The sequence below is a fragment of the Vicugna pacos genome, chromosome 10, assembly GCF_048564905.1.
Source record: "Vicugna pacos chromosome 10, VicPac4, whole genome shotgun sequence".
In the NCBI taxonomy this organism is placed as follows: Eukaryota; Metazoa; Chordata; class Mammalia; order Artiodactyla; family Camelidae; genus Vicugna; species Vicugna pacos.
The window spans coordinates 34,792,307-34,819,808 of NC_132996.1; the positions used below are offsets into that span (position 1 = coordinate 34,792,307).

The 27,502-nt window shown below is 35.1% G+C and overlaps 1 protein-coding gene across 2 annotated transcripts in view; it reads left to right on the forward strand.

The window, feature by feature from the left end:
• USP47 (ubiquitin specific peptidase 47) overlaps positions 1-25,492 on the forward strand; it is a 112,406-nt gene extending 86,914 nt beyond the window's left edge. Inside the window, exons 15-28 of one of the 2 annotated variants that reach the window (XM_006203535.4) lie at positions 1,793-1,905; positions 2,595-2,699; positions 5,118-5,325; positions 7,138-7,253; positions 9,264-9,383; positions 11,177-11,957; positions 16,561-16,736; positions 17,095-17,175; positions 18,631-18,746; positions 19,103-19,221; positions 21,097-21,227; positions 23,844-23,891; positions 23,981-24,111; positions 24,937-25,492. In XM_006203535.4, coding sequence (XP_006203597.2) covers positions 1,793-1,905; positions 2,595-2,699; positions 5,118-5,325; positions 7,138-7,253; positions 9,264-9,383; positions 11,177-11,957; positions 16,561-16,736; positions 17,095-17,175; positions 18,631-18,746; positions 19,103-19,221; positions 21,097-21,227; positions 23,844-23,891; positions 23,981-24,111; positions 24,937-25,111 — 2,420 coding nt within the window. In that variant the 3' untranslated portion in view covers positions 25,112-25,492. The remainder of the gene's footprint in view (positions 1-1,792; positions 1,906-2,594; positions 2,700-5,117; positions 5,326-7,137; positions 7,254-9,263; positions 9,384-11,176; positions 11,958-16,560; positions 16,737-17,094; positions 17,176-18,630; positions 18,747-19,102; positions 19,222-21,096; positions 21,228-23,843; positions 23,892-23,980; positions 24,112-24,936) is intronic. The other variant, XM_072969509.1, reaches the window with a different exon arrangement.
• The last annotated feature ends 2,010 nt before the right edge of the window (positions 25,493-27,502 follow it).

The window sequence follows — 27,502 nt, forward strand, 5'->3', positions numbered from 1 at the left end:
ACAGTTTTTATAGGATTGTTATAAAAAATTAAGTGAGATAAAATTGTAAGCATTTAGCACCGTGTCTAGTACATAATAAAAATTCAAATTTAGTTATTAAATTGCTTTTTTTCTATTATAAGCTTTTTGGTTATTTTAATATCTAAAGGCTTTGAATGAAAACTGTAGATAAAGTACACTTCCAGCTTGCCGCTCTAGAAATGTTCTTAAGTACTAGAGTTAAATATCCTTGCTTATTTGCTTAAAAAGGAATAAAGTTTTATGAGTTGAGTATGCATCCTTTACTAGATTTTAATTTTATTAAGAATCCTAAAAATAATCCTTTATGTAAATATATATTTCCATCCATCCATGTGGACTTGCCCCTTTTTTTCTGTAATTATTACTTTAAAAAATTGCAGTTCTTGTGTTTCCTTGCTGACTCTGATTCTGACAAAAGCAGCATTTGCAAATAGGGGTATGTGTGTGTATACATGCAGATATGTACACAGGTGATGCTCATAATCTTTTCATAATTAATATAATCATTATCTTTGATTTCAACATATTTTCTTTGTTTACAAACTGTCATACTATGAGTAAAATCTATTTTAAGCAGTCTAATGTTTTTGTTTACATTTTTGTAAACCCTCGTCAGATTGTGAATTCAGTTGGTGCAAGGCTTAGAACTTATTTATCTTTTCACCAATGATATAATCCAAGGTCTGTCATATAGGGGCTATTTAATTATTTACTGTATAGTTTTAGGGAAGAAAAAAGAAATTATAACAAGTCATTTCCAAACAGAGGTTTCAGAGTAGAAGTAATCATTCTTACTTTACAGATAAAGAAACTATACCCTAAAGAGTAACTTGTCCAAGGTCAGAGCTACCTGGAGGCAGAGCCAGGACTGTAGTTTATATGTACTCTGTGACACCCAGCATTCCAGATATTTCCAGTAGTGCAATAACTTAGCATTCCTTTATCCTCTGCCCACCCCACCATCACTCTAGTTTTGTGATCAAGCACCAGAGGGCACTGTATGTATGTTACTGTATGTATGATATGGAATGTTTTTAAAATTAGAGCTCATTTCAAAAAATAGTGGATTTTTAACTTTCACAGAGGCATGATTTTTTTTTAATATAAGTTGTTCTCACCACTTAACGCCTAACAATCATTGGCTTTATTAAACAGTGTCATAATCTCATATTGTCACTTTTAGTACTTTGAGTTACATATGAAGTTCTTTGATTAGAAGACAGCTAAAAGACTGCTTTGAGAACAAAGGAAAAATTGTATTAGTGAATAATAATAATAAACAAATAAATAGCATTTGTAGTAGTAGCAGCATCAACACGTATTATTACATTTCATTATATCCCAGGTGGTAATTCTGTGTGGTAGGTGCTGTTAATAAACTGAGGAAACCAAGGTCTGGAGAAAAACTTGCCAAAGGTCACACAATTTGATGGTGATAGCACTATTTGAAATCAGAAGTGCCTTTATGTTCAAGTGTAAGGGAGACTTTTTCATTCTAAACATCTTAACTAATTTCCATACTACAGTTGTCTGGAGCCAAGCACTATACAGACAAATATATGGCTTTTTTGAGACCTAACCATGTGTCAGTATCAACTACCTCTTCACGCTTGTCTGGAAGAAGCTCCTGTTCCAAGCTGAGAGAGTGATGTAATTGAGATGTATTTTGATAACAGCTATAGTAGAAGTATATACTGTGGGAACATGATAGAACAAAATTAAAGAATCTCAATCTCAGTGGCACTGTCTTACCCTGTTTTTACGTTAATAGAATTTCTAGAAGTAGATGAATATCCAGAACACATTAAAAACTTGGTGCAGAGAGAGAGAGAATTAGAAGAACAAGAAAAGAGGCAACGAGAAATTGAGCGCAATACCTGCAAGGTTTGATTTCATAATTTTACTTTTAATTAAAAAGTGCTCTTGAACTTTGCTTAACTGCAGTTCTTGTAACTAACTCATTGGGTTGATTCTGTAGACAGTTATGCTGTCATGATCACTAAGCAGCGTAACCAACTGTATTACTGAGGTAAGGTGATTTTATTTCATGCATAAAAAACTAATGTGATACTAAGTGCTGGTGAGGTGACAGTGAGATGAACATTGTCACATTCTGCTACAAAAATTGATAAAACTTTCTGCCCAGAAATTTGAATAGAATTTATCAAGAGTCTTTAGCAGTCTTTATATAATTCTCTTAAGAAAATATTACCTAATGAGATAATTACAGATGTAAAAATTTGGACCACAAGTACATTCTCCACGCACAACTAGAGAAAAACTGGAAACAACTTGAATGTGTATCAGTAGGTGAATGATTACATAAATTGTGATACATGCTTATCAAGAAACATACAATTGTTAAAATTAGTGATTTTGTATTTTTTATACCATGAGACATAGAATTGATTATTAAGTGAGAAGAACAGACATGAGAGAGAATGATTCCAATTAGGTTTTTTGAAAATTATAATTATTTTGACTATTAGGAAAAAATATTGTCTATAAAAGAATTAAGCTTTGACTCATGACCTATTGAGTTGATGATGATATTTTACATTTACATTTTCTAGATAAAATTATTCTGTTTGCATCCTGTGAAACAAGTAATGATGGAAAATAAATTGGAAGTTCATAAGGATAAGACCTTAAAGGAAGCAGTAGAAATGGCTTATAAGGTATGTTTAATTGCATTGTTGGCATTTAATTATTGATAATCTTACGTAGCAGTATTAACATAGTTTCCAAAGTTTTTATTATAGTCAGTAGTAATATAAGCACTTGTCAATAGCTCTGATAGCCCACTTAAGTCACGTATCTCTTTAAAGAGTGTAGTTTATACCTCTTCTTTGAAATGTACTCCATTGCTTTTGAGAATTTTCTCACTCTGAAAGCCAGTTAAGCTTTCTAGAACTCAGAATTAGAAACAAAAATATTTATTCTTTACATTTATTTAGCAGCTATTTATTGAGTGTCTACTATGTGAGGCATTAGAGATGCTAGAGTGAGCAAGACGACCAACATGAGGTGTTAGAGATACCAGAGTGAGCAAGCCTTTGTGAAGCTTACAATCCACTGGGGGAAAAAAAGCAGACAATATTTAAACATCACAATTTGCAAGCATCTTATTGTCTAGATGCTGTAAAGTAAATCAGTGGTGTATTAAGATTATTTGTTTTGAGACTTTAACCATGAGAAGGAGACAGGTGTGCAAAAAGTTGAGGAAGAATAGTTTAAATAGACATAACAGCATGTGTAAAACCTGAGATGAGGAAGGGCATGATGAAGAGACTGAAAGGGGGGCATTGTGTTTAGATCATCCTGAATGAGAAAAGAGTAGCATAAAATGAAATTAGGGGTTTTGTAAGAATAGAAGTTTGCATTTTATCCTAAGAATAATGCAAATTTATAAGTGGGTTTTGAAAGGTAAATAGAAAAGGAAGCATTCCTTAATCAGATTATTCTAAATGTCATCTACTATACCTGAGAAATTAAAACTTTTTGCCTTTTCCATGTAAACATTAGCATCATTTGTCTGAAATTGAACAGGAATTACCTAAAGAAAAAATTATATACTACATTATTTCATTTATAATTATGTATAGAACCAATCAATGAAAGAAGTAAAAATAATACACAAAATAGCCAGCATTGTTTCCCAGAGTGTGAGCCAGCACAACTTGCACCAGAATCACATTCCTATTAAAAAACTAATTCCCACAAATTAATCTGAATTTATGTGTTGGCACATGGGATTATGAATTTTAAGCAAGTATCTTAAGTGGTTTTTAGACATACAGAGTTTGAGAACTTGTATTATGTACCTGGTCTTTCATAACACTTTTATCAGTATTGAAAACTTACATTTAATTGTGTGACTTTAATTAACATTACTGTCCATCACTAATCTGTAAGCACTTACAAGAGTAAAGAGTATTCCGATTTTGCTCACAATTGCCTTTCCACCACTTTTGCCTGGTAAAGAGAAAGTCAAAATTGGATGGGTATGTGAATGAGTAAATGAATGAACAAACAATAAAATGGATGAATGGCTCTGGGTTCACCTGATTAAAGTAAAAATCCTTTAAACATAATAGTAGGCTGCAAGCATCATCTTTCCAAAGCAATAGTGAAACCAAGACAAAAATGGAGACAATGTCTTAACTAAACAGTTTTACACAGTAAGGTCAATCAGTGATGGCAGTATTTTCCATCAGTTTTTAATGTAGGAAGAAAAAAATATTGCCGTAAAAATAGGAAGTGTAAGTTCACAAATGTAAAGAGTCAAATAGAAGAGAGAAGAAAGTCAATCTTATGTAACAAAAATACAGCTCCATTTCTGGGGACAAGAGTGGGGAATGAGTAGAGGTCAACAGGGACATACCAAGGCTTACACTTTTTTCTTTAAACTCATAATCACAAACCTTAGATGAGTATTGAATACTTCTGAGCAGTCTGACTATGTTTCTCTAGGAGGCTCAGTTCCCACTTGAGGGGTGTTGTGTCCAGGGTACGCCATGTACTAGTGACATGACTAAGAGTGAAAATGTTTGATAGAAATTTGTGTACCTTGAGCTGTTGGTATTCTGGAGGCTAAGATTGAAGGGGACGGTTCAGAGAGGAATGGGTTAGCATTTGGGACACATAGAAGCTTTGGCCTTTGTGGTGGCTCTACAAGGTATGCTGTCCTCCTGTGCTTAGGAAGATAGTTTACTAGATACATGAATTACCAGTTTTTCTCCAAATTGGATTAAGATAACAAAAGATACGTATCTAGTTGGCTGTTTTCCCCTTTCGTTTCCAGCTTAGTGGTAATGGAGCGATAGCTTATAATGCATTAATTTGAGTACATCTAAAGTTTAGAATGTTAACTTTTTTAAAAACCAAAAATATCTTTAAAACATGTTGTACATAGGGTGTATAATCTGAGGGATAATGAAGTATGGGTATTTCAAAATACCACTTAAGTTGTGTCTTTGAGCTTTGATGCAAATCATAAATATATGGATTTTATTGTTTGTTAGGTAGTACAGTTACACATCAGACTAAAATCTTATATGTTTGTTTCTTTTTTCTCGGGTATCATATTCTTTTAGATGATGGATTTAGAAGAGGTAATACCCATGGATTGCTGTCGCCTTGTTAAGTATGATGAATTTCATGATTATCTTGAACGATCATACGAAGGAGAAGAAGATACGCCAATGGGACTTTTGCTAGGTGGCGTCAAGTCAACATACATGTTTGACCTGCTGTTGGAAACAAGAAGACCTGACCAGGTTTTCCAATCTTATAAACCTGGAGGTAAGAAATTTTATGGTATTTTGGGTTGTAATGGACTTTATTTTCTTAAGAAAGTCTTTTGTTTATAGAAATTAATTTAAATTTTTTTTAACCTGTTCTTAAAATGTAGAATAATTTTGATAGGTTGGGATATAGTTAGCAACAAACTTGGAATTAAGTTCTAGATTACTTTAAAAAAACTACACACACAATTTAGGAAGCAGACAAGACTTCTAGCTTACAGGCTTCAGTGGGATTTCTCTTCTCTAATACTGAATCATCCTCCCTCCCTCCCTCCCTCCCTCTGCCCCTGCCCCTGCCCCTGCCTCTCTCTTTTTATAGAGAAGACTCTGGTCCAAAAAAGTATATTCCCATTAAGTCTCAGAAGTAGAGTCTTCTTCAGCGTCTCCTTGAAGACACAATTTCATAACCCCATCACTGCCAACATTTAAAATTTTTCTTCATCCTTTCCATTTCTATAGGTCCTAGGGACTTCAGCTTTTTCTGTTTTCATTGAACCTACCACATTCCTCAGTATCTTGGGTTTTTCCCTTTGTTTGAGACTTTATAGAAAGCCAAATACCATGCCCCTAGCTTTGCCCAAAGTAGTCCCTAAAGACAGTTAGTTGGTCTTTCTTATGTCCGAAGTTTTATCGTAATCACTATATGTAAACCATAGCAAATGGGGAAACTTAAAATGTTTGAATAACTTTACAGAATTTTAGCTGTTGTTGTCTTGAACCTAGCTCCCTTGCATTGGTTATTAATCAGAGTCCAGACTTAAGTTCTCCACTTTTATTCCTCAAAATTGAATTTACAAAACACTTCTACCCTTTCAAATTCTGTTCCTCTATGAATCCTATACACCTCCTTTTTTTAATGAGGGTTCCTCTTTCCAAAGGAGAGTAAGTGTGGTATTCTTTCAAGGGCTCCTTCAGTCAGATACTGCTCTATCTGTAAAGAGTCTCCTTGGAGGATTTTCTTGCAGATTATTTTTGAATTAGATTGCAAAAATTATGACGAAAGTATAACATGAGTCAGCAATAAAGCCACTTTTTAAAAAGAGAACTCTGTTACTGTGAACTGTAAAACTTACAAAGTAATCTCCTTTATTCATTAATAATCAAGACTAGATTAGCAACATAGGGAAAAAACAGAGGATTGATGTATACTACACGTAATAGATTAGAACAGTTAAGCTAGAGAACAACTATCTACTGAATGTGGTTTTTGAAGATCATTTATTTTTCTGGTGACTGAAAGTTTAATTATCCATGATCTCCTGGAAACAGGAGAGGAGAAGATGGCATGAAATTGTAACATGAAGAATTTAAATCAGAAAACAAACATGTAAACCAAAAGCTCTTCTGTCGAATTTTCCATAGGATATAGAGAATATTATTTTGAGGAGAGGAGGTCTTTGATTATGAACAAAGTCGAATTGTTCAGTGAAGTTTGTCAAAAGCAAGTAGGGCTGCTGTGTCCCCTGTAGTAATTGTCTTGCATTCTCTAATTATTTATGTTTATTTAGTGTTGTAGCTTTAGTCTGTATTTTGGAACTTCGGATATGTAGTTTTTAATGTTTGATAAATTTGACAGTCGTGTTATGTTTTATAAGGAAACAAAGCATGTATATTTAAGAATCACATTTTGCCTTTTGTTGTTTTTTTAAAGAGATCTAAGAGAGCTTTTTTATTAGCTTCATTTTTGTTTCTTTATATGTTTGTAATGTGATAGACTGTGAAAGAGAAGTTTTAATATGCATGATACATTATGAAAGACATTTTTTTAAATAACCTCCAATTGTGTTTTTATGTTTTTCAAATGTGACAGAAGTGATGGTGAAAGTTCACGTTGTTGATCTAAAGGCAGAATCTGTAGCTGCTCCTATCACTGTTCGCGCTTACTTAAATCAAACAGTTACAGAGTTCAAACAGCTTATTTCAAAGGTAAGTTTTCAAACTTGTCAGTGAATATTATTGAGTGCCTACTGTGTACAAAGCACTGTGTGATAGTTATGAGTAAAATACAGGAATTGGCCAATATTTACCTCAAGGAGCCAATATTTATAGCTCAGAGACAGCTGCGGTTAGGAGAGAAGGATGCCTCAGATGGAAGAAACAGGCTGACCTAAGTGTGGAGGTAAGAAAGTGTGAAGCAAGTACATGTAGCAGTGACGTGTGTGTTTGGCTGAATCATTGTTTATGTACCTGGAAATACAGCTTCACTCTATCTCATGGAGGGTTTTAAAATGTACACACAAAAGTTTGGACTCTGTTTAATGTAGGCAGTAAGAAGTAGGTTGTTTTTCTAAGTACAGCAGTGGTAGGATGAGAGCTCTGCTATAGGGTGGTCATTCTGGCAGCACTAGACTGTGTTCCCAGTGGACTGAGGGAGGAGTCAGAAACATAGATGAGGAGGCTGTTGAAGTAATTCAGGTGAAGGCATATAACCAGAATTAAGAGAAGTGGAGACTGTAGGAATGAATGTATAAATAGAATTGGCGGCACTTGTGATTGGTGAACACTGGAGCAAGGCCAGAGCACAGAGGACCTGAGGAGTTTCGCACTGGAGTGACCAGAAAGGTCACTTTCTATATGAAAGGTCATATTCTATATGAATAGAAGAATAAGGTTGGGGAGCAGATTTGACAGGGAGGGTGACGCATTAAATGTTGACCGTATTGTGTGAGTTGGTGGTAAAGAGCATAGGCTCATTCAGAATTTTTGAGCTGGAAAAATATGATGAAAACATTCAGATTTCCTTGGACAAAAAAACTAATCCACTCCAGAGAAACGGTTATTATCCTTTCAGGGCTCCTGTACTCTATGGAACATAGGCAAAATTTTCCAGAATTCCTAAACCTCACATTAAGATCCCTTGTGGTAGAAATTGTTCAGTGATCACAAGTCAAGAAGTTGAGTCCAGTTTCCAGTAATTTCCAGTCATTCATTTTATGGTAGTCTTGTCTTTTACTTCATCTGGGGTTTGTTAATGTCTGTCTTAACAGGGTTGTTGTGAACATGAGTAAAACAAATAAATGCTCTTTCTGTGAAAAAAAATTATGAACTATTATGTAGAAGTTGATTTTTAATTACTATGTTTAAAAAAAGCAGTGACTTCTAACACTTTTGCCAAAGTAATAATTGGAGGAAACAAATAATATTGTGAAGGCATCGCTTATGATTAAATCACTCAAAAGACTACATTAATGTGATCACTTTGTATTACAGCTTAATCTAGAATATGAGCACTGAGGTTGAATACAAAAAAAAAAACACAAAAAACCACATGCATTTCCTCACCTGAAGAAGCTGATCATTATAACTGAAAAATTGTGCTCTGCACTGGAAATTGACACAACATCGTAAAATGACTATAACTCAATAAAAAAGGAAGAAAGAAAGAAAGAAAAAAGAAGCTGATCATTTTGGGTGGGGCGGGCAGAATATGTCTGTAGAGAATAAAGACAGTCAGAAAACAGGAAGCCAAGAACTGTAGTGTTTAAAGTATTCCTAGGTTTCCTAAGGACTGGTTATCATGGCAAAACAAATCATATTTTGTAAAATTTAAATAATTTTTACCTGCTCATTTCATGAGAAATTTCTAAAATGACACCAAAATTAAGGACATTGAACGTTAGAATAAGTTTAAAGTTTACCTATTAATTTAATCTCATTGTACACAGAAGAAAATTGATTTAGTAAAAGAATAGTTTCAGAGCATACATTTATAAGTGATACTCTGTTCTCCTGATTTACAGCATAATTAATGTTTGGGACTAATAAGTTTTCCCATAGATTCTTTAAAAATTTGTTAACCTCTACTAAGATTATTTTTCTCTTAATTTTCTTTCTGCTGTTTTTAAGAACTCAGCAGTGTCTTATTTTCCCATATTTCCAAGTCAAGCAGAATTATTCTTGAAAGAGTACTTTTTAATCAGATTACTTTCATTGTAGGCCATCCATTTACCTGCTGAAACAATGAGAATTGTGCTGGAACGCTGCTACAATGATTTGCGTCTTCTCACTGTGCCCAATAAAACCCTGAAAGCTGAAGGTTTCTTTAGAAGTAACAAGGTGTGTTTTTTATTTTTTCACTACTATTTCCTACGCTACAAATAGTAAATGAAATTAAGTTTAATATTATAAGCCTGGCCTCTAGAAATATTCACCACCTGAATAATATTCACCAGTCTGAAATTTACTTTTTAAATTCTCACATCCTCCCAGTACCTTCCTTTGTCGTCAGGTCAAATCGAGCTGCTTTCTGTCCTCTGAATCGGTCTTGGTGATTCTCCTCTTTGCCTTGTTTATGTGCTGCCCTCACCTGCAGTATTGTTCTCCCTCTCCCTGCATTTTTTTTTTTCAAGCCCCAGATCCGTCCTGCCTCTTTGGTGGAGCCTTTGTGACTAGTTCTGGTCACAATGATTGTGTCCTCTGGATTTTGTTCATTCTTGAGCTTCTCCCATAAAGCAGTATTCGTGGTGAAAGCATGACTAGCACAGAGAAAATTATGTTGGATTCACCCAACATTATCTCCTTTGCCTACTCTTTTATGTATGTAAGAAAAGAGAAAGTTCATGTTGATCTTTTTGTTTCATCTCTTGGTATCATTATGCATTTTGTCATTTATTATTTTTCCTCTGTTTTTGTTCCTAATGCCATGGGTTCATTCTGAATAAATTGCATCCAAAATTTTCCTTGTTTACCATCTTTTATTTATCACTATTTCCAGTCTCATTCATCTTAGTGCAGTCTGGTCTTTTATCTCATTTAACCTTTTTTGGTATTGTTTTATTAATTCCAATGTGTAATTTTTATTTACTTCTAGTTTCTTCTAATACTTTTGTGTGATATTTGTAACATTAAAATCTCGAATCTACCCTATTTTAGGGTAAGGAGCAGGAGGGAACTTTTTTTTTAAATGGTTAACTGATAGTCCTGATTTACAACATGTATGTAATCTTTTCATGCAAAATTCAAAATGCTATTCCTAATAGCCAGATTTATGTATATGCATTTCATTAAAAAAAAACTATTATGGGAAATTTCAAACATAAAGAAGTACAGAGAATGTTGTAATGAAGCCTTATGTACTTATCACCCAACTTGTGTAATTATCAAGTCTTGTTTCATGTATATTTAACCAACTACTTCCTCCAGATTTTTTGGAAAACATTCCCAGCATCTTATCATTTCATCTATAAAAAACTCTAAATGTATATTTCTAAAAGATGAGAACTCTTTTTAAAAACATAACCACAGTTACGTTATTACACCTTAAAAAATTAACAGAAAAGCCTTAATATCAAACAGTGTCTAGTCAATGTTCAAATTTCCCTGATTATCTTAAAAAATTTTTTTCAATAAGATTTGTTTTTAAAAAAATTTTTTTCCAATAAGATTTGTTTGTTCAAGTCAGGATCCAAATAAAGTTCATAATATCTCTAGTCTGTTTTAATCTAAAGATTCCCCTACGTGTTTTTTGTTTCCTTACAGTTTATTTCCTATAGAATCAAGTTATTTGTCCATTAGATTTTTTATTTAATCTGGATTTTGGTGTTGCATTCCCAACATGTTTTTATACGTATTCCAATAAACAAAATATCTGCGTGCGTGTGTGTCTGTATGTGTGTGTGTGATCTGTCTCAGCACAGGTTTTTTTATGGCTAATTACAAAGACATATAAACATAATGTTTATTTTATTTAGTCTCCAAAAGCAATGCATGTGCCCCTTAGAAACACTATCATTTCAGATTTCATAACTTACTGTGCACTATCTTATATTGATGTGATATTAATCTTATGATGAATGAGAATGTCACCAAAATTAATGATGTAATAAAAAATTCTTTGACTTACTCTTTAGGTGTTTGTTGAAAGTTCTGAGACTTTGGATTACCAGATGGCCTTTACAGACTCTCATTTATGGAAACTCCTGGATCGGCATGCAAATACAATCAGATTATTTGTTTTGTTACCTGAACAATCCCCAGGATCTTATTCCAAAAGGACAGCATACCAGAAAGCTGGGGGTGATTCTGGTAATGTGGATGATGACTGTGAAAGAGTCAAAGGACCTGCAGGGAGCCTTAAGTCTGTGGAAGCTATTCTAGAAGAAAGCACTGAAAAACTCAAAAGCTTGTCGCTGCAGCAGCAGCAGCAGGAGGGAGATAATGGGGACAGCAGCAAAAGTACTGAAACAAGTGACTTTGAGAACATTGAATCACCTCTCAACGAGAGGGACTCTTCAGCATCGGTGGATAATAGAGAACTTGAGCAGCATATTCACACTTCTGATCCTGAAAATTTTCAGTCTGAGGAACGATCAGACTCAGATGTGAATAATGACAGGAGTACAAGTTCAGTGGACAGTGATATTCTTAGCTCCAGTCATAGTAGTGACACTTTGTGCAATGCAGATAATGCTCAGATCCCTTTGGCTAATGGACTTGACTCTCACAGCATCACAAGTAGCAGAAGAACTAAAGCCAATGAAGGGAAAAAGGAGACTTGGGATACAGCTGAAGAAGACTCCGGAACTGATAGTGAATATGATGAGAGTGGCAAGAGTAGGGGAGAACTGCAGTACATGTATTTCAAAGCAGAACCCTATGCTGCAGATGAAGGTTCTGGGGAAGGACACAAATGTATGTACTTGAAAAGAAAAAGGCCCCTTGAAACATCCTCAGTTTTTTTTTATCAGTTTATTTACATTTTTAGTTAAGAAAATCAGCTAAAAGTTAGATACTTTGTTCTAAGACTACCTGTAACTTCCTGAATTACAAGATTATTCTGTGTCACCTTTGCTTTCCTTTTTGATGCTGTTGTGAGTGGTGTTCTTAGACCTGTGCATTAGACCTATGACAGTAATGATGTCAGAACTCTGGTGAGATAATTTTTTTTTAAAAAAGAAAGAAAAGAATTAAGAATGTTTTTAAAGGAAGGGATTATAACAGTACTAAGTAAAAAGAGAGAGAGAGAGAAATAGTTTAAAAATTAACTAATGTAGCAAAAAAAAAAAAAGCCAGACACTTTGCAAAATTTTATATTCAGTGCCCAGAAAAATTTTTATTTTTGCATCCCCTTCCTTTCTTCCATCACCTAATGTAAATAGTGCCCTTCCTACACCCCCTAAAAAGTCTGTGACTAACTGGGAATGTCAGAGAAAGGAAAGGGTCTTTTTTTCCCCCCAAGTTTCTTTGAAAGAAGCTCTAGACAAGAGATGAACTAGAAATTCCAAATTATATTATCTCAGAAAGATGAGAGATCTCTCAGTTTGGGCATTTGGGACAAGCAACAAGAAAAACTTACCAACATGGTGTGAGATTTAAAATAAAAGAATTCATAAAATACCAGACTAGAACCAGCCAGAGAGTTAGCAGGGCAACCAGGTTGAAGATACAAAATCTTCAAGTACAGAAGGGAAATAGCTGAAAACCTAAATACTTTGCATTAGTCTTTAACAAGGCAAATATTAATATTACCCCTTAATATTTTTATATTTTAGTTTTCACTTTTTTTGTTCTCACTTGAAGCTTCTCTGAAATTAATTAAGCAAACATTGATATCCTCATTTGATCAATAAGAAAACTGAAACTCATAAAGAATGAATGACTTGCCCCAAAATACATACATAGCTAGTAAGTTGTGTAACCATTCCTACAAATTGAGGCTTCTGATTGAGTGCACTTGCCTCCATTACTTCTGGAAGAGGGTCCCACTCTTCATCTGTCCATTTATCCACCCACACAATTATTATTTCCTGACTCCATACTATTTGCCAGGCCTATGTGTTTGTTAGATGTAGAGATAAGACTGAGTACAGCCTTATGCTGCATCCCATGGGGAGAAGGTGCATATACAGCCACTGTAAGAGTTAAATGCTGTGATGCTTGTAGTCTCAAAATTGGGTCTTTTAAAAAGAAGTGGTAGAAATTATAAAATCAGTTGTAAAAATACATAGATCTGTGTTTTTAATTAATTAGGTCCAAATAACAATGTAATTATTTGACATCCATACCTACATCTTGCAGAAACTGAAGTGGGAAAATGTGAATTGGTGGGCTAAAATGGAGATAGAGAAACTCTATTATAGTAATGCTTTAAATTGCTATGGAGTTTTTTCTTATAACTCATTAACTTACGTTATCTCATTTTAGTTCTCAACAGTTGTGTAAAATTGATATTGTTAGACATTTTTCACTGATGAAGAAACAGGCTCAAACAGGTTAAATAATTTTCCTGAGGTCACACAGTTAATAGGTCACACTGCTGGGATCAGATTCAGGAATTCTGATTGTAAGCTTAGTACTCATTCTTCACCCTGCTATAGCCGCTACCACTGTTAACTTACTTTCCTCACATGAGAGTAATGGAAAGATAGCTAGTAGCTACTGTGCTTCCTTACCGTACTTAACCCTTCAAAGACATTGGCATTGGAGAAATTAAAGATAGATTCTCTTTAGGAAAAGGCTAGAAATTTATTTTAAGGGATTTGTTTAAAATGATGTGCTGAAAACTTGACTACATGATAGTCTCAATCTTAAGAAGGGTTCAGTGGAAATACTTAGAATTATAGTCTGAAGGGTCTCATCTCCATCTTAGAATGGCCAATGAAATCTTTACAAAGGAAATTGCTGACTATTTTAACCTTTTTGGAAATTCATCGTGGGCTACTTTACTAGCATTCCATTGAAGTAGTAAACATGTGATGCAGAGGAATCATTTACTACAATTTATTGGGCTTTTGAAAGACATAGAGAAGGTTTATTTGAAAATAAAAGGTGAAAACTCTGAAAATACCTTTTCATGTTTAAAAAACTGGCTTAGGGGTAGGGGGTGGGGATGATAGCCAGCAGCCAACAGTTTCAGGAGTCTCTACTAAAACTGCTTCATCACAGTTCCACAGGAATCTGAGATAGGTGCCTGGGAAACATGGACAATAAGTAATAATATAGGTTCTTCATAGTGATGAAGTGGCAAAGTATCATAGGTAAACAAAGACTTTGATATCTGAAGAGTGGTATAATCTGGACAGTGCAGGCAACTCATTTAGATAGTAACCAAACAACACTTTAAATGGTGGCCTTTAAGCAATTCATTATATTCCAGGAATTGTTTCAGGGAGTTAATTATAGACCTTTCTCTGAAAATGCTGTCCCAGTGTGACCTTGTTGTAGTCTGTAGGCACTGGGATATAAAGAGGAAGGCCACGGTAATAAAAATGGTACTGTATTTGTACTTTCTTTGTACAATTTTGGTTACCACCTCTTTCAAGAAATACATAAAAGAAAGGAAAGAAAAAAGAAAAGCCTTTGAGGCTATTTTGAGGTTGCACCGTGAAGAGACTACACTCTTCAGTTTGAAGCAGTAGATAGGAAAAATTCTATGATGGTATTCTCTACAACTACAAAATAATTACAGCTCATCAATTCAGCTAACACTTTGCCAGTACTCTGCTAAGCATTTTACATATATTGACCCAAAAACATACTGAGGTATAAATACTGTTATCGTCATTTTAGAATAGATATAATTGAAGTACAGAGATGTTAAGAAGTCAAAGTCACAAATCTAACATGTGAGGAGGTACCAGGGCTTCATTCAGGCCAGGCCACCTGACTCCAGAACCACTGGGTCCTAATCACCACATTGGATTATATCAGTAACCAGTAAACATTTATGTCTTCCTATGATACATCACTACTAGAAGTTATGAGAGAAACTAAAATGGCAGTGATTGCTTATATTTGACAGTACTTTAGAATTTACTGCATATGTCATAACAGTAATCAATGAGCCTGGTGTAATGATCCCATGAGAAAACGGGGGCTCAGAGAGGTTGGATGACTGACTGACTGACAGCCATTTATCAGACTCAAGTGGCAAAACTGAAATCCAGACATAGGCTTCTCATTTCTAACCAAGTAATTTCCTCATTACACCATTCTTTCAAGAAATTTAATACCTCACTGGATTGCATAAATAGAGGCTTGTTTACCAAGAGCTAGATTGTTAACATTTAGAGGTATTCATTAAAGCTTAGAAATGAACGTTTTAAACAAAAGAAATGCCTTAAATGGTATATACGGTAAATAAAGTCTATCACCATTTATGTTTTCTGCTAATGCATACTTGTCACATTTTCTATAGTGAACCTGTATTTTATAACCAGAAAAACAGTAAATGGGCCTTATTTGAAAAATCAGTTTAGAAAAATTGATCCACCTAAGAGTTGAGATAACCTGAGAATGTAAGCTAGGAGTGTTTTAGGGTTTCATCCTGGACCTTTGATATAAATTTCACAGAAAACCAGTCTGCCCTCAAGAGAGCCTTAGAGCTGCATATAGACCGCGGGCCTGAGGCAGCATGGCATCTCTTGTATTCTGCACTGCCTTATTACGAGAGAGAGAGAGTGAGGTTTTTGCCCTTTACTAGAAGATGAAGATTAGAGTAAACAGAAATATTCCAGAATTATCCTCATTAGTGGCTTATAAAATAAAGGACAAAAGATTAAAATAGTAAGCATTAGGGAAAAATAAAGCTCCTCGAAGAAAGTCTGATTAAAATGCTAAGAGAGCGTAAATTGAAGCCTGGGAGAGGTGGGAGTTTCTGATCCATTTAGATACTATTCCTGTTACAGTCCAACCACATGATAAAACAGACGTCTTCGTATGCTAGTCTTGACATTTTTGTCTAGTAGAAATCCCAGAACTGGATTTACTAACAGTTTTTGAGGCAGTTACTACATATATTATATGGCACTATTCTAAAAGCATATTTAACGTATTACCTCATTGAATTCAGTGAGATGCCATGAGGCAGGTGCTGTTATCTCCATTTTTCAAATGAAGAAATGGAGGTACAGGGCTGGTGGCTTGCTCTGTGTCTCATAGCTAGTGAGGAAGAAGAGGCAGGGTTGGAACCTAACCAGAGCCCACACTGATAGCTGTGTAGAACTAGAAAGGTATGTATTTGAAAAGAATTCCTAGAAGTTTGGTTTTGAATTCAACAGCCAAAATAAATAAGCAGATAAGCGCTTGAATATCTCAGAACATTTAAAGCTAGCATATATTCAGCATTCATGTTTTTTGTCCGTTCGATATAGTATATTAGCTAAAACTCAAATAACTAGCAAGGGGTACTTTTTTCCAGCTTACAGAATAATAAAAAGTACATGATCTGTTTCAGCTACAGTCCAAGAGGTTTCTTTTACATTTTTGTTTCTGTTCGTTTTGTTTTTGTGCTTAGGGTTGATGGTGCATGTTGATAAAAGAATTACTCTGGCTGCTTTCAAACAACATTTAGAGCCCTTTGTTGGAGTTTTGTCCTCTCACTTCAAGGTCTTTCGCGTGTACGCCAGCAATCAAGAGTTTGAGAGCGTCCGGCTGAATGAGACACTTTCGTCATTTTCAGATGACAATAAGGTTGATTAAAATAATTCTGAATAATTAGAATCTGCTTTAAATCATAAATTTGAGAACATCTTGCACTACTTCAAGTAAGGTGAAATAGACACCCTAAAAGGGTAAAATTGAATTGTGATGGTTAGTGGTTATTAGCTTTTCTGTTATTGTTTTCTCCACTTACCTAGGAAACATCTGTTAAAAGTTGGCTGTGTCAGTTATGTTCTAGGTGCTGGGGAATCAGAGGTAAAAGATACACCCCTTCTCAAAGAGCCCATAATTCTAGAGAATTTGAGGGAAAAACTAAACAATTGGGGTGAGAATGGGTAGTTTATTCTGTTGAGACGGGACATCTAAAAAAAGTGTTTTTAATTTATAGATTACCATTAGACTGGGAAGAGCGCTTAAAAAAGGAGAATACAGAGTTAAAGTGTACCAGCTTCTAGTCAATGAACAAGAGGTAAGCAGTGTACTCAAGAGAACTGTAAGGTCACTTTGGGTAGTTACTAAAACCATACAGTGCACAGATTTTATTACTAGTCACTTCTCTTTATCTCTCTAAAGCAGGGGTTGGCAGGCTTTTTTAAGGAAATGTTTTAGTTGTGCAAGCCATACTGTCTCTGTTACACCTACTCAGTCCTGCCACTGAAAGTCTCATTTACAAAAACAGGCAGGCACCAGATGAATGTGACCCTCAGGCCATTTTGTTATCTCTCTGGTCTAAAGTATTGCTACAAATGCTGGAGTGACAGACTTTTCCTGCTTTTACAAGGGTATTTGTTTGTGCTTGTTTTCTGGAAACGATCATATATGCTATAGAAGGATACGAGTTGACCTGTAGAGTATATGGTATTTTTTTGTTCACAGAGCCATTTTTAGTATTTAACGAGTATTTATCATGTGTTCCTTTTTTTTTTTATCTTTTTTTTGAGGAGGAAGGTAATTAGGCTTATTTATTTATTTATTTTTAGTGGAGATACTGGGGGTTGAACCCAGGACCTCATACATGGTTGGCACACAATCTACCGCTGAGCTGTACCCTCCCCCATTAGTGTTTCTTTGTGCTCTAAGTGCTTACAGATAGTAACTCCTTTAATCCTCATCAGTTAACCCTGTCATATAAGTACTGTTATTCCCACTTTATAGATTAAGAAACTGAGGCACAGAGAAGTAACTTGCCCAAGGTCATATAACTTGTAAATGGTAGATTAAGGATCTAAACAGGCTGTGCATTTTGGAGAGTAATAAAATATCTTAGTTCCTGTGATATATAAGGTTGTAGCAAATACCCAGAAGAATAAGGTAAAGACTATTTTTAAGATATTTATAACATCTTATTCAGGACCTAGACACGTGAAAAACAAATAGCAAATGAGGAGATAAAGTTTGCAGTTTTCAGAGAAGGCCTTTATTTGCTTAACCAATATTTTATTAGGCTTTAATCATATCTCTTATGTAATCTGTTACACTCATTTTGACTTAAATCCTCTGAGTTTGGAGTTGGTGGACACCATGTCTCTTTTGAGATAATTAGTGAATGTATTTGGAGAATTAGTATGCATTTCCTTCACTTTAGTCCATAAGGGTCATTCTTTTTACTTCAAAATTATGATCATTGTATTAAAAGAAGAGAAATAGGAATGTATTATCTCTTTTAACCTTCACAGAATTTCTGTTAGGAAGACACTGTCCCCAGTTTACAGATGAGAAAACTGAGGCACAGAAATGTTATAAGTAGACTTGCTCAAGGTAGCAGGGTTAGTAAGTAGTGGAGCCAAGATTTAAACCTAGGGAGATGATAGACTCTTAAACCCAGTCCAGTAATTGTCACACTATAGAGTATAAATAAAATATCTTGTTAATCCTTATTTTAATGTGTGATTCAAGCTCTAATTATTTTTGTTTATATTCTTAGCCATGCAAGTTCCTGCTAGATGCTGTGTTTGCTAAAGGAATGACTGTACGGCAATCAAAAGAGGAGTTAATTCCTCAGCTCAGGGAGCAGTGTGGTTTAGAGCTCAGTATTGACAGGTAAAGTAAAACTAGTGTCATCAGCACTTCGAAGAAAGACTGTATGGTCAGTTGGTGTGAACTGGTGTAATTTTCTAAAATGAGAAGAATTAAAAATTCCTGTACTATTCAGAAATAGTACTGTAGATTAATATAATAGAACTAAGCAGAAGTATTAGAATTTGTGCTTCCTCTGCAGGATACCAGATTTGATGTCTTAAGAGCATTTCATTATATTTTCCCAAAATTTTGATGAATAACCACTTGACTTTTATATTTGAATGTAGTTAATTTTTCCTTGATGCCAGATTAATGTCATTTTTTTTCAGTGAAGAATTTCAAAGTTAGTAGTTTAAAATGTCTTATCACATTTGTAGGTTTCGTCTAAGGAAAAAAACATGGAAGAATCCTGGCACTGTCTTCTTGGATTATCATATTTATGAAGAAGATATTAATATTTCCAGCAACTGGGAGGTTTTCCTTGAAGTTCTTGATGGTATTATCTATATTTTTGTGGGAACATATCAGTTAGAAATTCTCAAAATAATAGAAGCCTGTAGTTTTTAATCAAATAATGAGTTTCTTCTTTCTTTCCTCTGGATCCCATTTGCCTTTTAAATATTTCTTCTTTTCTATAATTTTGAGAATATGCATTCCTTCTTACAGGGAAGTTGCAATTTCAAAGTTGTGTTTTTAGTACTTCTTACAGAAAGTAAAAGTTTCTTAGCCATGTTTATTAGTCTCTTTTTCCATTATGACTTACTTTGTTTTGTGCCAAAAGTAATTTTTCAGAGATTTTTATAACAATAATTATATTAGTTTTCTAGGCTGCCACAAAGTACTATAAACTGAGTGGCTTAAACAACAGAAATTGACTGTCTCACAGTATCAGAGTGCAGAAGTCTGAGATCAGAGTGCTGTCAGGGCTGGTTCCTTCTGTGGGCTGAGAGAGAGAACCTGCCCCATGCCTCTCTCCTGGCTTCTGGCGGTTTGTTGTCAGGCTCCGGTGTTCGTCGGCTTGTAGATGCATCCTCCTGATCTCTGCCTTCATCTTCACATGCTGTTCTCCCTGTGGGTTTTCCTATCTGTGTCCCAATTTCCTGTATTATAATATAAGGACACTAGTCATGTTGGATTAGTACCCACCTTAATGACTTCATTTTAACTTGAAAACCACTGTAACAACCCTATTTCCAAATAAGGTCACATTCTGAGGTACTAGGGGTCAGGGCTTCAACAGCTCTTTTGCAGGGGGACACCACTCAACCCGTACCAGTGTAACAGTGACTTAGAAGAGCAGTTGTGTTTGTCACACCTCCTGGTTTTTATCAACAGTGGCGCATTTGATGTAATGTTTTTTGGAGGAGTTAGGGGAGGAAAAGTTGGCTTTGGGGGAGATATCAAGGGAAACAACTGGTTCTATATTCTTTTGTGACATAGTGCTGTTGCTTAGAAAGATTTTTATTTTCCTTTTTCTGTAAAAATTAAAATATCTTAAGTTCTGGATGTTTTTATGTAAGATTATGATAGTTTTCAGAGGGCTCGATAATACTAATAGCTCACTTATTTCAGGCTATTTCAGGTCTAATTTGCTTTAAATTTTCAGTGTTTGAAATTCTGATTAATTGACATGTTAACTGGGGAGACAAGGAACAAACAGGACACCATCTAGATGATTTGTAGGCAAGTGCTCCGGATTGTAATTCCTTCTCTGATGTCTGGGGCCTTAGAGAATAATCACTGTGTCTGGGTAGGCCAGTGAGAGATGAAGGAGTCACCCTTATTAGGAAGGATTGAGTATATTAGCAGAGATGGATTAGCCAGAACATGTCACTGGATGGTCGGTTCTTGCATCAGTATCATTTCAGTATATATTTTAGCATCAAAATACTTGAATAAGAAGTAAGTCATTGGATTAAATCCAAGAAACATTTATGGACCTGTAACTTGCCAGACATTGCTGATCCCTGATGCTCCAAAAATGAATAAAGACCAGTGATTGCCCCCCAGGTGCACAGTCAGTGGGAGAACCAGAGGTGCAAACCTGTAATTCCAAAATGATAGGTACTGAGGACCAAATCAGTACGGTTGGCTCCTGTGTACATTAAAGAGAAAGGTGACAGTTAAGCTGGGTTTTGAATAATCAGTAAATTTGGGAGTAAATGAAAAGAGAAGAATTAATGATAGCTTGAGTGAAATAAAGGAGATAAAGTGAAGATGATTTGATTATGATTTTCACACAGGAATCAGAAGGGAGTGATAAGAATAATGCTTAAAGTAGATCTTTTTGTTTAGTCAGGCAGTACAAGAAGAGGCAAATTATGAACTCGTGGAGTAAATAGAATGACAGCCTAATCTTGCATATTCTCAGGGGTGGAGAAGATGAAATCCATGTCACAACTTGCAGTTTTGTCCAGACGGTGGAGGCCTTCACAGATGAAGCTGGATCCCTTCCAGGAGATTGTGTTGGAAAGCAGTAGTGTTGATGAGTTGCGAGAGAAGGTAAGTTCATTTTAAACAAAATGAACTAATACAAGTTTTTCGCTATGTTGCGTAAGAGATACTCTAGGCAGTGAGTGCCAAACACTGATGCAGCAACCTCTCTCTCTTTGTCTCTGTCATACCTTGTGCCGCACTATTGTTTCTGCTGCTGATGCTTTGAAAAATGACATTGGCTTCTGGCCATCCAGAAGTGGATCCTCACTTTCTGTTACTTGCATCAACTTTGTCCTAAGTAGTTAGGATTAGTTACACTTACTAGAGTAAATTGCTGTATATGTATTTTAAAAAACAAATGAGGTAGAATTGAGTAGGGAATCCAGATGAAGATCTCTTTTGCATTTTAAATGTGGGAATTCTGAAGATCTCTGGGGAAGGGGTGAATTATTTATAAGTGGTACTAGGACAATTGGCATCTATTTGCATATTTCACACCAAACACAAAAATAAATTCTAAATGTATTAAATTTATATCTAAAAATACAATAAAATGATAAATGTTTTAGGCTTTTAGAAATATTGAAAATATTTTTATAATCCCAGAGAGGGAAGGATATTTATAAGTATAATACCAAAAGCCAAAAAAAAAAAAAAAAAGATAGACAACATAAAAGTTTAAACTAGTGCATAGCCAGAAGAAAAAGATTTTTTAAGCAACCCATGAATCAAACTAAAAAAAGAAGGAAAAATTATTTGAAAATATGTGAAACATGATGTCCATAATTTAAAAGGAGCTACAAATTAATAAGCTAGACAGTCTAATTTTTTTTCTTTTTTTGTGTGTTTTTTTTTACATTTTTTATTGATTCATAATCATTTTACAGTGTTGTGTCAAATTCCAGTGTTCAGCACAATTTTTCAGTCATTCATGGACATATACACACTCATTGTCACATTTTTTTCTCTGTGATTTATCATAACATTTTGTGTATATTTCCCTGTGCTATACAGTGTAATCTTGTTTATCTATTCTACAATTTTGAAATCCCAGTCTATACCTTCCCACCCTCTACCCCCCTGGTAACCACAAGTCTGTATTCTCTGTCCATGAGTCTATTTCTGTCCTGTATTTATGCTTTGTTTTTGTTTGGTTTTGTTTTTTAGATTCCACATATGAGCGATCTCATATGGTATTTTTCTTTCTCTTTCTGGCTTACTTCACTTAGAATGACATTCTCTAGGATCATCCATGTTGCTGCAAATGGCATTATGTTGTCAGTTTTTATGGCTGAGTAGTATTCCATTGTATAAATATACCACCTCTTCTTTATCCAGTCACCTGTTGATGGACATGTAGGCTGTTTCCATGTTTTGGCTATTGTAAATAGTGCTGCTATGAACATTGGGGTGCAGGTGTCATCCTGAAGTAGATTTCCTTCTGGGTACAAGCCCAGGAGTGGGATTCCTGGGTCATATGGTAAGTCTATTCCTAGTCTTTTGAGGAATCTCCACACTGTTTTCCATAGTGGCTGCACCAAACTGCATTCCCACCAGCAGTGTAGGAGGGTTCCCCTTTCTCCACAGCCTCTCCAGCATTTGTCATTTTTGGATTTTTGAATGACAGCCATTCTGACTGGTGTGAGGTGATACCTCATTGTAGTTTTGATTTGCATTTCTCTGATAATTAGTGATACTGAACATTTTTTCATGTGCTTTTTGATCATTTGTATGTCTTCCTTGGAGAATTGCTTGTTTAGGTCTTCTGCCCATTTTTGGATTGGGTTGTTTATTTTTTCCTTATTGAGTCGTATGAGCTGCTTATATATTTTGGAGATCAAGCCTTTGTCGGTTTCACTTGCAAAAATTTTCTCCCATTCCGTAGGTTTTCTTCTTGTTTTATTTCTGGTTTCCTTTGCTCTGCAGAAGCTTGTAAGTTTCATTAGGTCCCATTTGTTTATTCTTGCTTTTATTTCTTCTAGGAGAAAATTTTTGAAATGTAGGTCAGATAATGTTTTGCCTATGTTTTCCTCTAGGAGGTTTATTGTATCTTGTCTTGTGTTTAAGTCTTTAATCCATTTTGAGTTGATTTTTGTATATGGTGTAAGGGTGTGTTCTAGCTTCATTGTTTTACATGCTGCTGTCTAGATAGTCTAATTTTAAAATAAGTAAAGAACATGAATAGGCCGTTAATAGAAGAAGAAATACAAGTTAAAACAATAGCATTTTTAAACTCTTAAATTGGTAAAAATTTAGAAAATCAGAAAATACCTAGAGTCATCAAGGTTTGGGTAGAGCAGGCAATATCATGCACCTTTGATAAGTGGTTAAATTGACATAATATTTTCAGGGGTAGTTTGACTTTGTTTATCAGCATTTCAGATGTGCAGCTCCACACCTAAGAATTCAGTAGTTTTGAATATATGATTTCAATTCATATAGTTTATATATGCATAGGGAAAAGGTCTGGAAGGAATATACTAAATTGTTATCTCTGAGACATAGCATTTGCAGGTGGACAGAAGAGAGTGTTCCCTTCCTGCTTTTTAAAAACATTTTATATCAAACATATTATTTCTTTGAAAAAATAAAGCTGTTTTTGTGTTTATATGGCAAAAGGAAAATAACTTGTCTAAGCACATTTTTTTTTAATGAACTCATGTAGATTGTTTCCTTTTACAGCTTTGTGAAATCAGTGGAATTCCTTTGGAAGATATTGAATTTGCCAAGGTAAGGCCCTGAGAACGTCTGCGTCTGGGTGCTAGGCTCAGTAAACACGGCTAATGGTATGATTTATTCATTCATTTATTTCTCCTTAGGGTAGAGGAACTTTTCCCTGCGATATTTCTGTCCTTGATATTCATCAGGATTTGGACTGGAATCCTAAAGTTTCTACCCTGAATGTCTGGCCCCTTTATATCTGTGATGATGGTGCAGTCATATTTTATAGGTAACATTCACAGTGTTTTGGTTCTTCCTAGTGATGTAGCATTTTTGTTGTACATATATTTCTTTTTTTTCATAAATAGCTTTATTATTGTTATGATACACAGCAGCCCAGATGTGTAGTAGAAATATAGTGAGAGCCACATGTTACATTTTGAAATTTCTAGGAGCCACATTTTAAAAAATAAAAAGGTGAAGGTAATTTTAATAAAATATCTCTAACCCAGTACATCTAAAATATCATTACAACATGTAATCAATATAAAAATCATTGTTAAGATATTTTACATTCTTTTTCTTGTAAGTTAGAAATATTGTGTGTATATTACAGTTGCAGCCCATCTCAATTTGGATCAGACATATCTCAGGCATTCAGTAGGCAAGTGTGCCTAGTGGCTACCGTACTGGACATTATAGATACAGAGGAAAAAGGATAGTCATTGGAGCCTGGCAAATATGGATTCAGATTTAGCTTTGTTATTTACCTAGGTCCTCATCTGTAAAATGACAATGATGTCAACTTCACAGGATTTTATGAGAGTTAGGCTATTGCATTTTTAAAAAACTGGTATAGTGCCTGCTAAAAATAGATGTTCATTAATGATAGCCATTATTATACTAATAGTAACATGGAAATTATTCTGTGCCATTTTTAGAAGTGTGTACTATGTTAATAGAACAAGCACATTAGAAATAGATGAGGTTATTTAACTTCAGTGGTGACAATTAGATTTCATTTTCTCACTGAGGAGCATTACGGCATTTAAGCATAAATTAAAGGAGGCAGATGACTAGACTGGTCTAATATGTATTAATATTTTAAATGTAGGGATAAAACAGAAGAATTAATGGAGTTGACAGATGAGCAAAGAAATGAACTGATGAAAAAAGAAAGCAGTCGACTCCAGAAGACGGGTCATCGTGTAACATACTCACCTCGGAAAGAGAAAGCACTAAAAATATATCTGGATGGAGCACCAAATAAAGATCTGACTCAAGACTGACTCTGCTAGTGTAGCATTTTCGCTGGGGGATTTTTGGTTTTAAATGGGTCACTGCTACTGTGTAGTGCCATTACGGCCGGACGTGGTTAGGGGTAACCCAGTGACACCAGCACTGATTGGACTGCCCTTCACCAATCAGAAGCTCAGTGCCCAGTGGGCCACTGTTTTGACTTGGAATCATGTTGTGCACTATAGTCAAATGTACTGTAAAGTGAAAAGGGACGTGCAAAGAAATAAAAACAAAAAGCAAAACCTGCTACTAGAAAAGGGGGAAGGGGAATGAGTAAACTTTTCTTGCGGACAGATGTGCACATAGTCGCTAGTAAAACCAGCCTCAAACAGGATGCTCATAGCTTAATAATAAAAGCTGTGCAAAGGCCATGAATGAATGAATTTTCTGTTTATTTCACTGATACACACATTACCTCATTGACAATTCAAAAGTAAATGCAACGTGTGTTGACTCTTGGAAAGCAGCAAAAACAGGAGCTGAAGAAAGAAATTCTTAGAACCAGCCGTAACCCAGTAAAGAATTGTGAAGTTGTGTTTTTATTTAGTTTCATTTTTTGCAGAGTATTAAAAACATGATTCTGGAACATCAAAACGTTTCCCTAGACCGCTCCTAGCAGGTGGCAGCTCAAATTGCTGCAGTATTGTAATTATAACTGATTGTACGTAAGTTATGGATGTAGAGAATACGTTTTACTCGTTCATTCAGCATGTAAATAAAATTGATCCTATTGAGTTATCATAATTGCAGTCCAGCTATTTCCCATGGATATTCCTTTCACAGATCATTCATGACGTACATCTGTGTACTCTGAAAAGTATAGCAGTCCGTGTAAATGTAATCCTCAGTGAGGTTCCTCAGTGCTGAGTCCCACACGATTGGATTTGCCCTTGTTAATGAGGTTTTTCTGTTCAGCGGCTTTGAGTTTTTTCCTTTTGTACATTTATTTTTGAAGATTTACTTCAAGTTTGAATCTTCTAGAACCCTTATAAGTCCCACCTTAATTTTTGGAGTTGATATGTAGTTACATGTAGTTTAACTTTGGGGAAGCGTCTTAACATCGTGTTGAATAAACTTGCTAGTATGTCAGTTCATGGCACAGGCTAACGCAGTCAACATGATCTCATTGCAGAGTCTGTTAGGATTGGCAAGTTTTTGCTTTGCTAAATACACCTATTCTATGAACACAATTCTACGTAAATTTTGAAAATACCATTTAATTTATAAAAATCAATAAAAAGGTTTTGGTAAAACTTTTTCATGCCAGATGCTGTTTACAACAATGAACATGCCAATAAAACATTTGTTCATTCTGTTGTGTTACTTTAGTCATTAAACTTTTGTGGATGAGAGCCTGGGTTCAGAAGAGATCTGTTTTCTTTAATACAACATTTTGCAACGTGTGTTGAATATCTCATTTCTATATTATGTTTACAGTAAAATTCTCATGAGAGAGATGAAAAGATGTTAGTACTTAACCATTGGAGGATCCTGTCAGTATTTCAAAATCAAGTTTTGACTCATTTTTTCTTTTAAGAAAGAATTAGAAAATATCATTAGCAAATGTGGCTGCAGTGTGAATGTAGTGACTGAGATTTCATAGTATCTTAGAAGTCTACAAGTTTTCTAAGGTGTTTTCTGGCTATTTTTTATTCCGTGTAAACTGTGTAGCATTCTGCTAAATTTGAGGAAGTACTGTTCTGAGTTAGCATTAGTGAAACTGGTGGTGGTCTCAGAGAACTTGAAGCATTTGTGATGAGTTGTCTTTCAGATCACTTAGATTTTCTGGTGTAACATGGTAGCTCTTTGGTTCTGATACAGGCCTGCTCAGCTTGGGATGTAGGGGTTAGTAAGTGCGGTTTCTGCTTTCTAAGACGGACTCTGTGGAGCAGAGGAGGCCGATTTGTAAACAAAACGGGCTTTGAGCCTTGTTTGGTTTGGTGTTCCTATAATAGCAAATGGTAGAATCCTCATACCTGCTCCTCGTTCTGTGCCTTCTGCCCTGTTTTGTTGTTCATGTATGCTGCTTCTAATTGCAGGCGTATTATGAATACCAAGAGTAAAGAAAGTATATATTTCATTATAGAAAAGAAAAAGTTAAAGTTTCTTGCTTTTCAGTGTCTAGAGAAAACACAACATTGAACTTTAATAATTTCAGTAAATGGGTGTTGAACTTCTCAAAGTAGCTTTGTGGCAATGGGAATGGTGATTTGCAGAAAGGAGATTAATGTGCCAGCCTTCCCCAGATTCAGAGAGTCAAGTGAGCACCTCTAAGCCGAGAGGCAGGGCACTAACTGTGGATCAAGCACCCCAACCCCAGGGGCACTGGGACCTGGTGATCACTCATCTGCTGAATCTTTTGAGGCTGAGGCAGGCCATGC